The sequence below is a fragment of the Contarinia nasturtii genome, unplaced genomic scaffold (genome assembly GCF_009176525.2).
Source record: "Contarinia nasturtii isolate CC-2019 unplaced genomic scaffold, AAFC_CNas_1.1 Cnas_scaffold_220, whole genome shotgun sequence".
NCBI lineage: Eukaryota > Metazoa > Arthropoda > Insecta > Diptera > Cecidomyiidae > Contarinia > Contarinia nasturtii.
The window spans coordinates 1822649-1835517 of NW_022197577.1; the positions used below are offsets into that span (position 1 = coordinate 1822649).

Consider the following 12869-nt stretch of genomic DNA (forward strand, 5'->3'; position numbering starts at 1 on the left):
TTAATTCAACAAAAACCAAACATAGATTTTTGATTTGTAGTTGATGCATTCATTATCTTTTTTTTTGCACAATTTTTTTTCTTCTTTATTTTAACTTGTTGATACAACGATTTTTGTAAAAATGTCCAAAATAATTAAAAACAAATATTTTTAAATGGAATCATTTTTATGCATATTATTTCTGACATGGTGTAAAAAGGTTTGTTATGATTTTTTTGAAAAATCGTATACAGGTGGCGAATTTTGGAAATTATTTTTGTTTGCAGTATGTTAATCATCGTGAAATCTTATTTTCTTGCCAAAGTAAATAATCTCACCAAAATTTGATTGTGGTTTATATATGCGTTTTTGAATACGTAGGCTCATTTTTAGTTCATTTGCGCTTCGATTTGTTAATAAAGTGCAAAACTGTTGTAGTTGCAATGGAAATTACTTAAAATTTAAAGAAATAGGAGCTTTTTTGGATGCTTTTCAATTGAAGGTCGAAACGAAACTGGATTTCTTTAACAAAATGTTCAAACGACTAACACACTTTTCATCGTTGAAATGATTTTACCTGCCATTCCCAAAATGAATTCTTTTGTACTATTTTCATTTGCAACTTGTTTGTTGATCTACTTAAAAAAATATCCAAATTCTCGGAAGAAATTGAAGAAAGATGAAGTTTTTCATTTATTTTTTTATAATTCAAATGATGTGACAAATACCATGCTACGGCATGGTATCTTCTTTTATTACTATTTTACAGTGCATAGCTCATAACTCCTCTGGAGGCACAAATATTGTCACAATTTCTATGTACTGCAAAAGAGCAATAAAAGAAGATGCCGTAGCAGCATTGTATTTGTCACAATAGGCCATTGCCCAAACAATGAAAACAATGAATATAATTAGTTTCATTTTTGTTCCTGAATCTAATCTCAATTCACAAAACTTATACATATAGAGAAGAAATATCTATTCGTGAATGCACGTTAGTATTTGTTATAACCTGCATAACATGTTTCAAATATTCATTTCAATAAAATAGACAATTAATCTTTTGAAAATGTTTAATTTAACATTTTAATCGATTTTATTTAGATTTTTGAATAAAAATTCCGGAAATAAATGAAAAGTTAACATCAAAATTTCAACATTCATAAAACTAACTTTTTCGAGAAAAAATGACATTAAAAAATGAAGTATGTTTAAAAATTTGAAAGCCGGTGATGTGAATTTTTTAAATAAAAATAGTAAATTGTAAAAATTGCATTCCGTTGAATACGATTCAAAAAAGTAAATCAAAAGAACCGAAAACCATTCATGCGTAGCGCCATCTAGTGTTTTTCTTCTCATTTCCCATACTGGACAAGCGCTGTATAGGTGAATCTATTCACAGTGACAGACGAATCGTAGTGCAGTGAGAGAGAGTGTGTTGTTTATGTGTATTTTATCAAATAATTTGTCAGTATTGCTCGAAAAAAGATACACGAAAATTTCGTATTAGCTCTGATTATCATTCGTCCGTCTGAGATAAATCAAATAAAATAAAGTATTAAAATTGTTTGTTATTGATGGTGAAGTGATTCAGTACAGATGAACGTAGAACCAAGTCCCATCAACAATCCAGTGAAATAAAAGAAAGACGAAGAAGAAGAAGAAGAATTGTAAAAACATTGTCAGAGTTAATAGATTTGCTACGCCATCATAATAGAAGTGCAATACTTTGCAAAGAATTCCAATTGGAAATTTTGCAAATTGAGCAAGAAATTTTTGTATCGAAACGTAAAACGAACAAAAGAAGGTACGTCCAATAAAAATCAATGGAAAATGTCACAGTTTCAAGTGAATTAAAAAAAAAAATGATAAACAGTGTAAAAAATGGTTGTGACTGTTTCATTAATGAAAACAAACAACAATGCGATAAAATTGAGACTGCAAAACAAACAAAATTGTAACCTTTCGTTTTCGATGTGCACATATAACGATAATGCAATGTATTTTCGGTATCAACGAGATTTGCACATTGTTTAAGGCCATTCGATGTAAAATCTCAACGAAAATATGTCGCTGGGCCATTAAGTAACCAGCATGACGTTCGGCAAGTGACTCCAAAATCTAATTACAGCTAGTCTGCATGAGTCATCCGGTCAATTGTGCAAAAGAAATCGCGCAAAAATGTTTAATATAAATATACGGTGACAATCATAGCAAATATCTCCACTACCAATGCATATTTACGTAAACTATGTAGTCGCTTTCATGTATAAATGTTGTCATACAGCGAGACAAGTTCATGATGTTGGTGCGAGTATAAACAAATATTTGCATATTTCATTGTTCTCACACAATCTTCGTCCGAATTACACCGAAAAAGTAATTATCACGCCAATCTGAGTTGAATAAAACAACGTATGGGCTGATCGAATTCCATATAAATATTAAATGAACTTTAATTCGTGCGAATGAACATCTGCTTTATTCTAGATCATTTTTTTTGAAGTGGCGAAACAAAGTTCAAAACGTTTTATTTTCATTATCAGATCATTTATTTCTTTGTTATGCATTTTTTACTTTTAACCGACACACTTGGAAAAGTATTGATGTTAAAATAATTTTTACGCCGCATAATATGAACTCAGTGTTCAAGAGAATGTGCATAACTTACACTAATTGAAAAGCAAGATTCTTTGAAGTTAATCTGAATTCCCAATATTTTAAACGTTTCAAAGTTCAAGCAGAGTAAAAAAGAGTAAACTCTCACATATTTTGTGACTTTCAAGAATTTTTCGCATGTGAATATTTTATTGTATTATTTCGACAAGCAAATTATAATATTAGCCAAGTTTGGGTATTTGAAAGCATTTAAGGAAGTGAATAGATGGTGTCAAGTTGTTATGATTTCGATAATGTGCAAAAAAACACCAAGAATCTGATTTGTGGAAACATTTTCAATAATAGATTTCATCGAAAATCGCTTCCTAAGTAAAATATCAAGAATTGTATGCGTTAAACATCGAACATTGTAATATTTATAATTTCACGAGTCTAACACAGCAATTCATCCGCTCTGTGATAGAAGCCGTTAAAGGTTTTCTTGGAATAATTTTCAATATTCAAAAGATGCTTGATGACTTTTCTTTCGCTCTCCACTGAAACGAAACAATCCTTTACTCCTTAAACTATCGCAAATAATTGTAAATAAATTGATTTCTTTGACCATTCTCACCAAAACTTTGTCAATACAGTCAGTTTTAAATTGACGCAGTTGGTAAGAGTTGAACTTAAAGTTGAACAATCATTGAAGTTATCAAATAACAGAAATGTCTAGAAGTCAATCCAAATTTAATATTTTCAAAATAAAAATTCAACTTCTCATTTCTCTATGATGGCCTTCGACATCGATTGCAATTGAAATGATGGAAAAACTTTCAATTGTAAAAATCAAGTACACTTCAACTCAATAAAAGTTCACAATGTTTGTCCCATTTTCAATGGAAAGTCCGATTTTTGCCCAAAAAAATATTCATCAAAATTATAGACAAAGATTCCGATTCCCACTAAAACGCATCCATTGGTAAAAAAGAATCCGTCACACTCGAACTCTTCCAGAAAATACGTTAAAACTTTCCTTTATTGCTGGTTTACTGCCGAAGTTGTTGTGATTAAGCGTAAACGTTCAAACATTGATTTGAACAAACTCCGATAATTTTGCATTTGCGTGCCATAAAAAACAATGAATGTAAAATGTCGCTTTACAAAAAACCACGGAGTTAAAATGCATACCTCTGGTATTTCCTATCATCATTCATTTGACAAATAAAGAAAAACAACTTTATCATTTCGTACAAAGTAATTTGTATTTGTAATTTAATGATAAAAATGTAAATTTATAGCCGACTTGATATTGTGCCGTGCCCGAAATGTGTTTGTAACATTATTTCTGTGTCACAGTCATTTTTTGATGGTTGACAAATTCACTTGTAACTGAAAAAAAAAACAATGGACATCTTCAACCGTTTTAGTACGATTTTTCTTTTTTCTAAATGATGGTCTAAATTTAAATTCGAAATATAAAAAAATTGAATGAAATTTCATGTTTGTGAAATATTAATTACTTTCTTTTTAAATTCAACAGTTTTCACGATGTCAGGCGGGCCATATAATTATAACTTCATTTTTAAATACATCATTATCGGCGATATGGGCGTTGGGAAGAGTTGTTTGTTGCACCATTTCACGGAGAAAAAATGTAAGTGCTATTTCATGACGATTCAATATACACTAATTGTATGATGTTGCATAAACTTAATTATCGACGATCGTTTTAGTTATGGCCAATTGTCCACACACGATTGGTGTCGAATTCGGTACGCGCATCATTGAGGTGGCAGGACAAAAAATCAAGCTACAAATATGGTATTTTATATTTAAATTCAAATAATTCTGCCAATAATCTAACCCACTGTTTTTTGTTCAACAAAAGGGACACGGCTGGTCAAGAACGTTTCAGAGGTACTAATTTTCAAATGTTATTTCATCATCCGATTTACTAAATTTTATATTGTTTATTTGCAGCTGTCACACGGTCATACTACAGAGGCGCTGCCGGTGCATTAATGGTTTACGATATTACACGGCGTTCAACGTACAATCACTTAAGCAGTTGGTTGACTGATACGAAAAATCTAACAAATCCAAACACTGTGATATTTTTAATTGGCAACAAATCGGATTTGAGCAGTACCCGTGAAGTAACCTACGAAGAAGCAAAAGAATTTGCCGACGAACACGGACTTATGTTTGCAGAAACAAGTGCAATGACGTTAGTCGCTTTCCAGTCTTATCCTCATTTTTGAACTTGAAAGAATATTTCAATTTTGTTCTTATCTCTATTTTAATAGTGGAGCACATGTTGAGGATGCATTCTTAGAAACAGCCCGAAAGATATATCAGAATATTCAGGATGGTCGTTTGGATTTGAATGCATCAGAGTCGGGCGTACAACATAAACCATCACAACCGGGTCGAACAACTTTAACGAATGATACTGCAGCGAATAAGGACAACTGCTCGTGCTAGTTTTACTTTGCTTTACTAAATAACTTTCATTTATTTAAAGATTCCTCGAACCACCTTCAAACTCTTTAGACAAAATCCACTTCAATTTTTTTTTGGCCGAAGAAAAATGAGGATTCATAATTTTTTTCGGAAGAAAGTGCACGCGAACGATTGATATTGAAAATTCATGAGTTCTTTCTGTGTTTTTTTCGTGGTATTCGTTGGAAAATTGACATTTTTCAGACTATAAACATAATGTAGCTTAAACTAAAAACGCGAAAAACCTACCAATTGCGCAGATGCTAATTTTTGTCGTTCGTTCTGTTTTCTCTAGACAAACAATTTATGTATTACTTTCCTTTTTTTAGCATCACATACATTTTGAAGCCATTCATTTTTAGGAAATTCGTCACAAACAAACAAAACATGTTACAACAAAATACACACACGTACATTATATTATCTCAATATCGACAAAATGAAAACCAGATTTATGAATAGATTAGCTAAAATGGATCATAGTTTAAATCAAACTAAAAACTTATAATCAGACACACTCTACTTAAAATAAGCTATTAACTGATTTGTGTATATATTTAAACAAATAACAAATACTTGTATATTTAATGAACAGTAATTGAGGAGCGGCATGAGTGCAAGATAGAGAATATTTTATTCAGATTATATTTACCGTATTATGATTTAAATTGTTTTTATTCATGACTTGACAAAAAAATAGTGTTTTTAACTTTTGAATGAGAACAGAAATGAATGATTTATTTGTTTTTTTTTAAGAAAGGTTATTCGAATCAGAATTCAAAGACCATAATATTTATCTCGTGTACTTTTAAATAATCAAGTGTCAACATCACATTTTATTATCAATCCAAAGTAATTTTCGAAATTCTCATACGATCAATTCATGGACTTTTGATGAAAAATGATATTCTCTCCATCCCAACCAAAAGTATTATTATTGGCTGTCTCAGTCAAAACAATGAGATTCAATTTTAGAAGAAAATTAATAACAAAAATCTGTCCAATAACATGAATTTATATTACACATATATACATGTAGTAAAGAAAAGAAAACAAAATATAATCAAACTAAGGTGTCTGAAGCCAAATAACATACGAATAACACAAATTCAAAAATAAACATGATAGAAACGTGACAAGTGAAGGATGTTTGAAAAAAGCGACAATTATGAAACATTGTGTTAACCTTTGAACCGAAAATCATCAATAATTTGTAGACTACAAAGAAAAAGCCCAACAACAATATTATCAACTATTTTATTGTCATTGTGCAAATTATTTAAAATAAATTATTGCAAACAGAAAAGAAAAATCCTTTGTTGATTATTCAGAAAGAGTGAAAGAGAAGAGACTGTTTCTCAGAGAAATGTATGTGGGGAGGAACGTTTTGAGAGGCTGAAGGTGCACCGCAGTGCTTCTTCAGCTCCTAAGAGCGCTCTTCTTAACTCTGAGAAGTAGACTCTGTGAAAGATAGAGAGAGAGAGGAGAGAGAGACAGCATTGTTTTAGTTTTGCATATATTTTAAGTTTATTTTTCTTTCATTTCTTCAAAGGTTTCCAATTTCTGTTATTTATTTTTTGTTTTATGATGATGATTAAATACACTTATTCAAATGTTCAAAATGTTGGTATTCATATATTTATTTAACGTTTTGTTTTTGTGTCCATGATTTGTGACAACGAAATCAGGCAATATGTTGAAGAATTTTCGTAAAATGCATGTCTTTTAGAATTGGTCACCATTACAGTATCGAGTTTTCTTTTGTTGGTTTCCTTTTTTTTTTTCATTCAAATAATAACAATAATTTTAAATTTACTTTTCCATGTTAAAAATAAATTATTTTAAATAATCATTTCAAGACCTTAGAAGGTTTTCGACTTTTATAAAGAACAGCACATAAAGCTTCTTAGAAACAAATTTTCAGCTGCTTATTATTTAAATAGTATTTGAACTAATTAATATTAACAATGAGACTACAAACAAAAACTTCCGCATCGAAATGCGATTGAAAACGAAAAGTGAGACATAGACTACAGTGAAGAAGTAAAAAGTTTTTCTATACAAATATTGCTATGTTGAAAATTCATTTTCAATGGTACTGTTAGGCCAAAGGCGTACATGAATATTCAATGCATTTTACTTGGTGTTTGTATTCGTACATCAGATTTCCATTTTTTTTTCTTTTTTTCATAGGAGGAAAGGGACCTTTTGCACATTCTATACAATTTTTTTCAATTTTTTCTACTTTCACATCTTTTTCCCATCTAATTCAATAAATGCTGCCTAAATCACTTCTTTTTTTTCTTGCCACTTCAATCGCGTTCAACGATCGAAAAAAACAAATTTGTTTCACATTCTAAACTAATTCGTCTACATATTCCTCCATTTGACAACTAGTTGGAAACGATATTCAAAAAGAGTTTTGAATGGAAACGCATTCCATTGGTTTTATTATAATAAATAAGTCGTATGAATTGCACGCTGCATTTCTAATTTGCTACAAGTATTTTTGGTCATTAGCTGATTTCAACATTTGTTAGAAGTAATTTACATTTATGAGAGAAAAAAAAACAATAAAGAGACTCAATGTTACAAAGTGTATATGTTTATGAATCGTCCGTGTTAGTTCATGCATGGTGAGATGAGTTTGGAAACAGAGATTTCCAATATATTGTAGTAGTATCGAGACGTGAGTGAGGTATATGACATTTTCTTGAAAATAGCGTTGGTTTTTGTGCATGGTAGTTCTTCTCTTTGTGTCTGTGTATGTGTGCACACATGAGTGAGTTTTTTTAATGCATACTTTAACGCAGGAACGTTCATTAAATTTAATAAAATGTACATTTATTTTCATTACTAAATCGTAACTCAGTTTTGCTACCTTTTTTGACTAATTATTTCTGTATATTAGTTACATCACATTTATGAAGTAAAATATTTGTTTGTTGATGTTGCTGTATATGTTTCTGATGATTATTCTTTTGAATAAGTTTAACTTTCATTGAATACTCAAATGGCTCCAAATAAACTAATTTTTCTTTAGTTTATTTTAGGCCATTTTTTTGTGGCTCAAATCACTAAAAATGTTAATTTTGTGCTCAAACTCAAATATAGAGTAATTATAAGCTTTTCTGATGTGTAAATTAGGTTCTTTTTTCACTTTAATCTAATCTTATATCAAGAACTCATTCAGTCGAAAACATGTTTGGGCTTTTGAGTCATAATTCATTGGTTCGTTATTATCAGTGCCAATCGGAATACTTATAGGCCAAAAAATGACCCATCACATCGTTTTTTTATATATCACTTGGCTTGAAACAGAGAATTTTTGTCGGAACAATATGTGGGAGGAGCAGTGCTTTGTAGAACCGAAGCATCTCTGATTAATATTATCATTTTAAATTATTTTTCAGTTTTTAATAATTCGATCCTTAATGTGGAGGAGCTCTGCTCCTCAGTACCCCTCCGAGCACTCCTCCTCGCATGGATTGCTCCAGGAAACATTTTCATCTTTTTTTGACAACATTTTGATGAAAGTAGCAGAAAATTTGGAGCTTTTAACGTAAAATACATAAATGTTCATTTGAAAAATATTCTGGCTACAGAATTTTCTTGAAAGAAAGCCGAAATTTCTCGAATATTGGACATAAGGCCTGAAAAAATGACCTAGCAAATAGAAAAGTTGTTGCCAGAAATGTATAACCATCCAAATTGTAAACGATTTCTGACTGTGTTTGATTCCAATGAATTGATGCTCGAAGAGATTTTGTTTGAACGCAAGTTGAATTTTCGATTGAGCATTATTTTCCATCGAAACCCCAATGTATCTTAACATCCATCGTTTGTGTTCCATATTTTTACAGAGTATATTCACTACAAAATGAAACTGAGCCGGCCGATAAATTCCGGCCCGTCTTCAATTTGCTTTCGAAAACTTCAATTGTCTAGAGAGTTAACCAATTTAAAGGTACAGAAAGATTGAAAATAAACTAGAATTAATCTATATATATATAACTTGTTGATTTGCTACCTTCACTTGATTGTACGCATCTACACATAATGATAATTCAACTACAAATTTATTTAGTTATGATTGTTTGCGATCAATGTATCACTTTCATTGTCGCTATCAGCTTTTGTGGCCGAATCTTGATCGACCTTTTCACATCGATTATTTGAACGTTTTGTGATAATTTGTGTATCATTTTCATTGGCATTGAGCAATGGTTTATTATCGCCATCATCTGAATTATCCAAATCACATTCACCGTCTGCATTGGTGGTGTGATTTAAATTGTTAGCCTCTTCGTTTGGTGTCTGCTTTTTAAGACTATTTGGATCGTAATTTTGATTAATTCGAACACTACTTGGACTATTTGAGCATGAAGACAATGGTGATGTGGCTGATTTTAGATTGGTTTGGGGCGTTGATGATGGCACTGAATTGAGATCGTTGCCGCTTTGGATGACAGTCGATTTTGGTGATGCTGGATTGCTTATGATGGGTTTTGCATTGTGCGAAAATGATGGTGAAAATGATGTAGCGTTTTGGACTCCATCCGATTGTTTACCCTTTGAATGAGGAAAAAAGATTAAAAATGGAGTATTTAAAAGTTTCGAAGGCTGGAATTTTTCCCAAAGATACTTTTTTTGAAAGTTTTCCCGAAAAAATATTTTCGAGAAATGTTCCGGAATTCAAGAACTAGAGATAGTATAAATATACCTGCAAATAGTATGTCATGAGTTGCCCCTTTCCTTTGACGGCAACCAAACCTCTCTGTTCAAATGTATAGCCAAATGTTTGTAGGATTTCGCATGTTTCTTGGGTTACTTGGATAGCGCCAGCTTTACCGGTACTCTCCATTCGACTCGCCACATTCACCGTGTTACCCCTGTTGAAAGAATAAATGATTCTTAAAACCTTTTTTCTCCCACCTTAATATTAACAGTTCGTAAAAGAGCTTAGTCGTCGACGACTTGACAAAAACAAAAATTCAATAAAAATTTTCCTAAGCCACAAATGAATTAATGAAATCTCTTGCATAAATAAATTGTACGATTAAGTCGTTCGGATGTGTTAGATATACATATAAATGAGAAAATGATAAAATCGTAAACAAACCAAATATCATAGTGTGGTTTGCGTGCTCCAATAACTCCAGCTGTGATGGGTCCATGATTGATTCCCATCTTCAGAACGAAATGGTTGAAGCTCTGTTCATTTATGCATTGTAATGCTTTTTTCAGTTCAAGTGCAAATTCAACAAGCGTTGCCAAGTGATTCCATCGCACGGCAATCGAATCGTCTGCCTTAACCGAGCGTACATTGTTCAAACCAACCGCTGCCATATATGTGCTTCCAATGGTTTTGATTTTAATAACATCTTGAAACTGTGGCACACCAAGCAACTGCAATAATCATAAAAAAGATTATTATTCTTTTTCCAATCGAATAAATAAACAACACGAAGAAAATCATTAAAAAGAGAAACAAAGTCAAATGCAATACATACAGCATCAAAATCCGAAATGACCTCGTTGAGAAATCGTAAACATTCAAGTCCTTGATTGTTAACCGCATCTTCTGAATAAAAGTCGGAAAAATTTGGCATGCTTGCAAATAAAACGCCAACTTCGTCGTAACTTTGTGAATAAAGTTCGTCGTATGAACGTGATTTGTTGCGTATAAAATATTCAGCAACATGTATTGGTAAAATGTTGTAAACCAGCTTTTCATTACGGCGTCGCATATCGCTGGCCATCTCTTTTTGTTCGGCCACTTCTGTTTTCCATTTGAATATAACGCGATCCTCTTTATCCATCTGCAATCGATCGAAACGATGTGAAAATTTGTAGAAAGAGCGATAATTTGAATTCAAAAACTTACGTGTCGTGAGAGTAGCCCCAATGCGACCGAAACAAGAAGCAATAAAACAGACAAACTGCGTTGCAACGCTGGATCTCTGCACATGAAATGAAACCAACCACACAGCAACAAAACAATTAACCAAATGAATGCAATGGTAAAGCCGTGATTGGCGTTTGTTCGTTGCAATTATGCAAAAGTCATCAAAATTGAGGGTGAAAAACAACGTGCTCTGCTTCAATAATAAATGCAATTTCTCATGAGCGCTAATGTGCGCGCACCAGTTTTTTTTTATTCGCGCATTCATCTTTTCTCCCATTTCGAAATGCTGGCAATAACATTGACCCAATTCACGTGCACACTACAACCCGCATACTGATTGTTTTATTCACTATCTAGTGTGCTTTTGGTAGAACACTAAAATCGCATTCGCATTCAAACATTATGTTGAGAGAAAAACAACAAATAGAAGCAACGCGGTTGATACCATCGCCGTACATAAAATAATCATAAAATTGCATATCAAGGCTATGGATCTGTGTAATTAATTTTTACGCTTTTGCTTCAGACACTTTTAATGAATCTTTTCAAACATTCATATTTTCCATAGATCTAACGTTGAAGTAGTGGAATGTACGATACAATACGACATGACAAAAAAGAAATCCAACTAGAGAAAAACAAAATACGAATGCCATTGCAGTGGCAATGAATTAAGTGGATTGTTTGTGTCCGTGCATGGAAATATATACAGGCATCTCGTCCAATTCAAGCCAATTCAAAATGGATTTTCGATTGGATTATTCACTCATGAATGCAACTAACTCTTGAACGTATCGCAGTTGTTGCACCAGAAGCATGAGTAACATATATATTGCATAGGTGTAATTATGTGGTAGAAAACTATACTTACAAGTGACTGTCCAATTGGAATAAATTCATGTAACAATGAAGTCCTGTTCGGCACAACACCGGATCGGTAAATAAACGAACGGAAGAGACATCGTGAGCGCAACGGAAATCAAAGTATAGAATATGATTGCAAATAAGTGTCGGATATATTTTTGTTTTCGATTGTCTTTGGATTGAATGAGATTGATGTTCGATAATAAATTTACCTGCAATTATGAGCATTAATACGAATTTGCACACATGTGTCAATTGTACGACCACCGATGTTGCCACCAATATTAAAATGGCATAATTACTGAAGTACGACGGAAAATATGTGCAAGCCGTTGATGCAAACGGCGATGTCGCTCCACCATCGTCTGATAATCCATTTATGCTAAGTGTATCGGTTTCGTTTTCACGTTGACTGACATTTGTGGTGCTGTGATTGCTTGGCAGGCGGTCCATTGCCGATGCACACATCAGCATATCAAATAAATTTGTGCATCCAACAATTGCTATTGTCAAAATTGCCGCTGTACGTCGTAAAATATGGATGTCGTTGAAACGTTTACTGATATTGACTATCGACTCCGAGAAATACTGTGTAGCAAGAGAAATGCAACAAAAAACATCGACGCAAATGTTCAAGTGGCGGAAAATTGAAAGAGCAGAAAAAGCAAAAAAAATGCAACTCACCATTGGAAAACTTTCAGCAATTGAGATCCAAACCATGGGTACGATCAAAATGATTGGTGCAATAATGACAATAAAATGAATGAACGAACTTGGAAGTATAAAGGAAGAGTATATACTGGCAACGATGTGAACGAGCAGTGATGCAATCAACGGTACCGATGACATTGATTCACGTTGTTTTACATAGCTCGTTTCAAGCTCTTTATTTTTGAAACGCAAAAATATTGTTGTATCCTTTGATAGCTCCCTATATTTTATTTGCAACCAAATAATGGAACAGAGGGTGAGAAAGAGAGAGAGAGAGAGAGAGAGAGAGAGAGAGAGAGAGAGA

At 32.4% G+C, this 12869-nt stretch overlaps 2 protein-coding genes across 3 annotated transcripts in view; one reads left to right on the forward strand and one right to left on the reverse strand.

The window, feature by feature from the left end:
• Positions 1–1392: 1392 nt before the first annotated feature.
• LOC116337151 (ras-related protein Rab-14) lies at positions 1393–6626 on the forward strand. Of its 2 annotated transcripts, none has more exons than XM_031761506.1 (6): positions 1393–1786; positions 4121–4234; positions 4314–4401; positions 4469–4497; positions 4561–4807; positions 4887–6625. In XM_031761506.1, the coding sequence occupies exons 2-6, from the start codon at positions 4129–4131 to the stop codon at positions 5062–5064; spliced, it is 648 nt and encodes a 215-aa protein (XP_031617366.1). In that variant the 5' UTR covers positions 1393–1786; positions 4121–4128; the 3' UTR covers positions 5065–6625. The 2 variants fall into 2 exon arrangements, with proteins under 2 accessions (XP_031617366.1, XP_031617365.1); XM_031761505.1 differs by lacking the exon at positions 1393–1786 and adding an exon at positions 3918–4006 and having other exon boundaries at positions 4887–6626.
• Positions 6627–6706: 80 nt separating this feature from the next.
• LOC116337149 (adenylate cyclase type 3) overlaps positions 6707–12869 on the reverse strand; it is a 31350-nt gene continuing 25187 nt past the window's right edge. The window contains exons 13-20 of the mRNA XM_031761501.1: positions 12539–12785; positions 12067–12442; positions 11862–11904; positions 10970–11045; positions 10596–10904; positions 10205–10491; positions 9806–9974; positions 6707–9654 (exon numbers count right to left, since the gene is read on the reverse strand). Coding sequence (XP_031617361.1) covers positions 9166–9654; positions 9806–9974; positions 10205–10491; positions 10596–10904; positions 10970–11045; positions 11862–11904; positions 12067–12442; positions 12539–12785 — 1996 coding nt within the window. The 3' untranslated portion in view covers positions 6707–9165. The remainder of the gene's footprint in view (positions 9655–9805; positions 9975–10204; positions 10492–10595; positions 10905–10969; positions 11046–11861; positions 11905–12066; positions 12443–12538; positions 12786–12869) is intronic.

Excerpts from the sequence above, each read along its gene's own strand:
- LOC116337151 (XM_031761505.1), top strand. The coding sequence starts at position 3,985 with ATGGACATCTTCAACCGTTTTA. Across the intron at positions 4,235-4,313 it reads CCATTTCACGGAGAAAAAAT|TTATGGCCAATTGTCCACAC; the intron begins GTAAGTGCTATT and ends CGATCGTTTTAG. Across the intron at positions 4,402-4,468 it reads AAAATCAAGCTACAAATATG|GGACACGGCTGGTCAAGAAC; the intron begins GTATTTTATATT and ends GTTCAACAAAAG.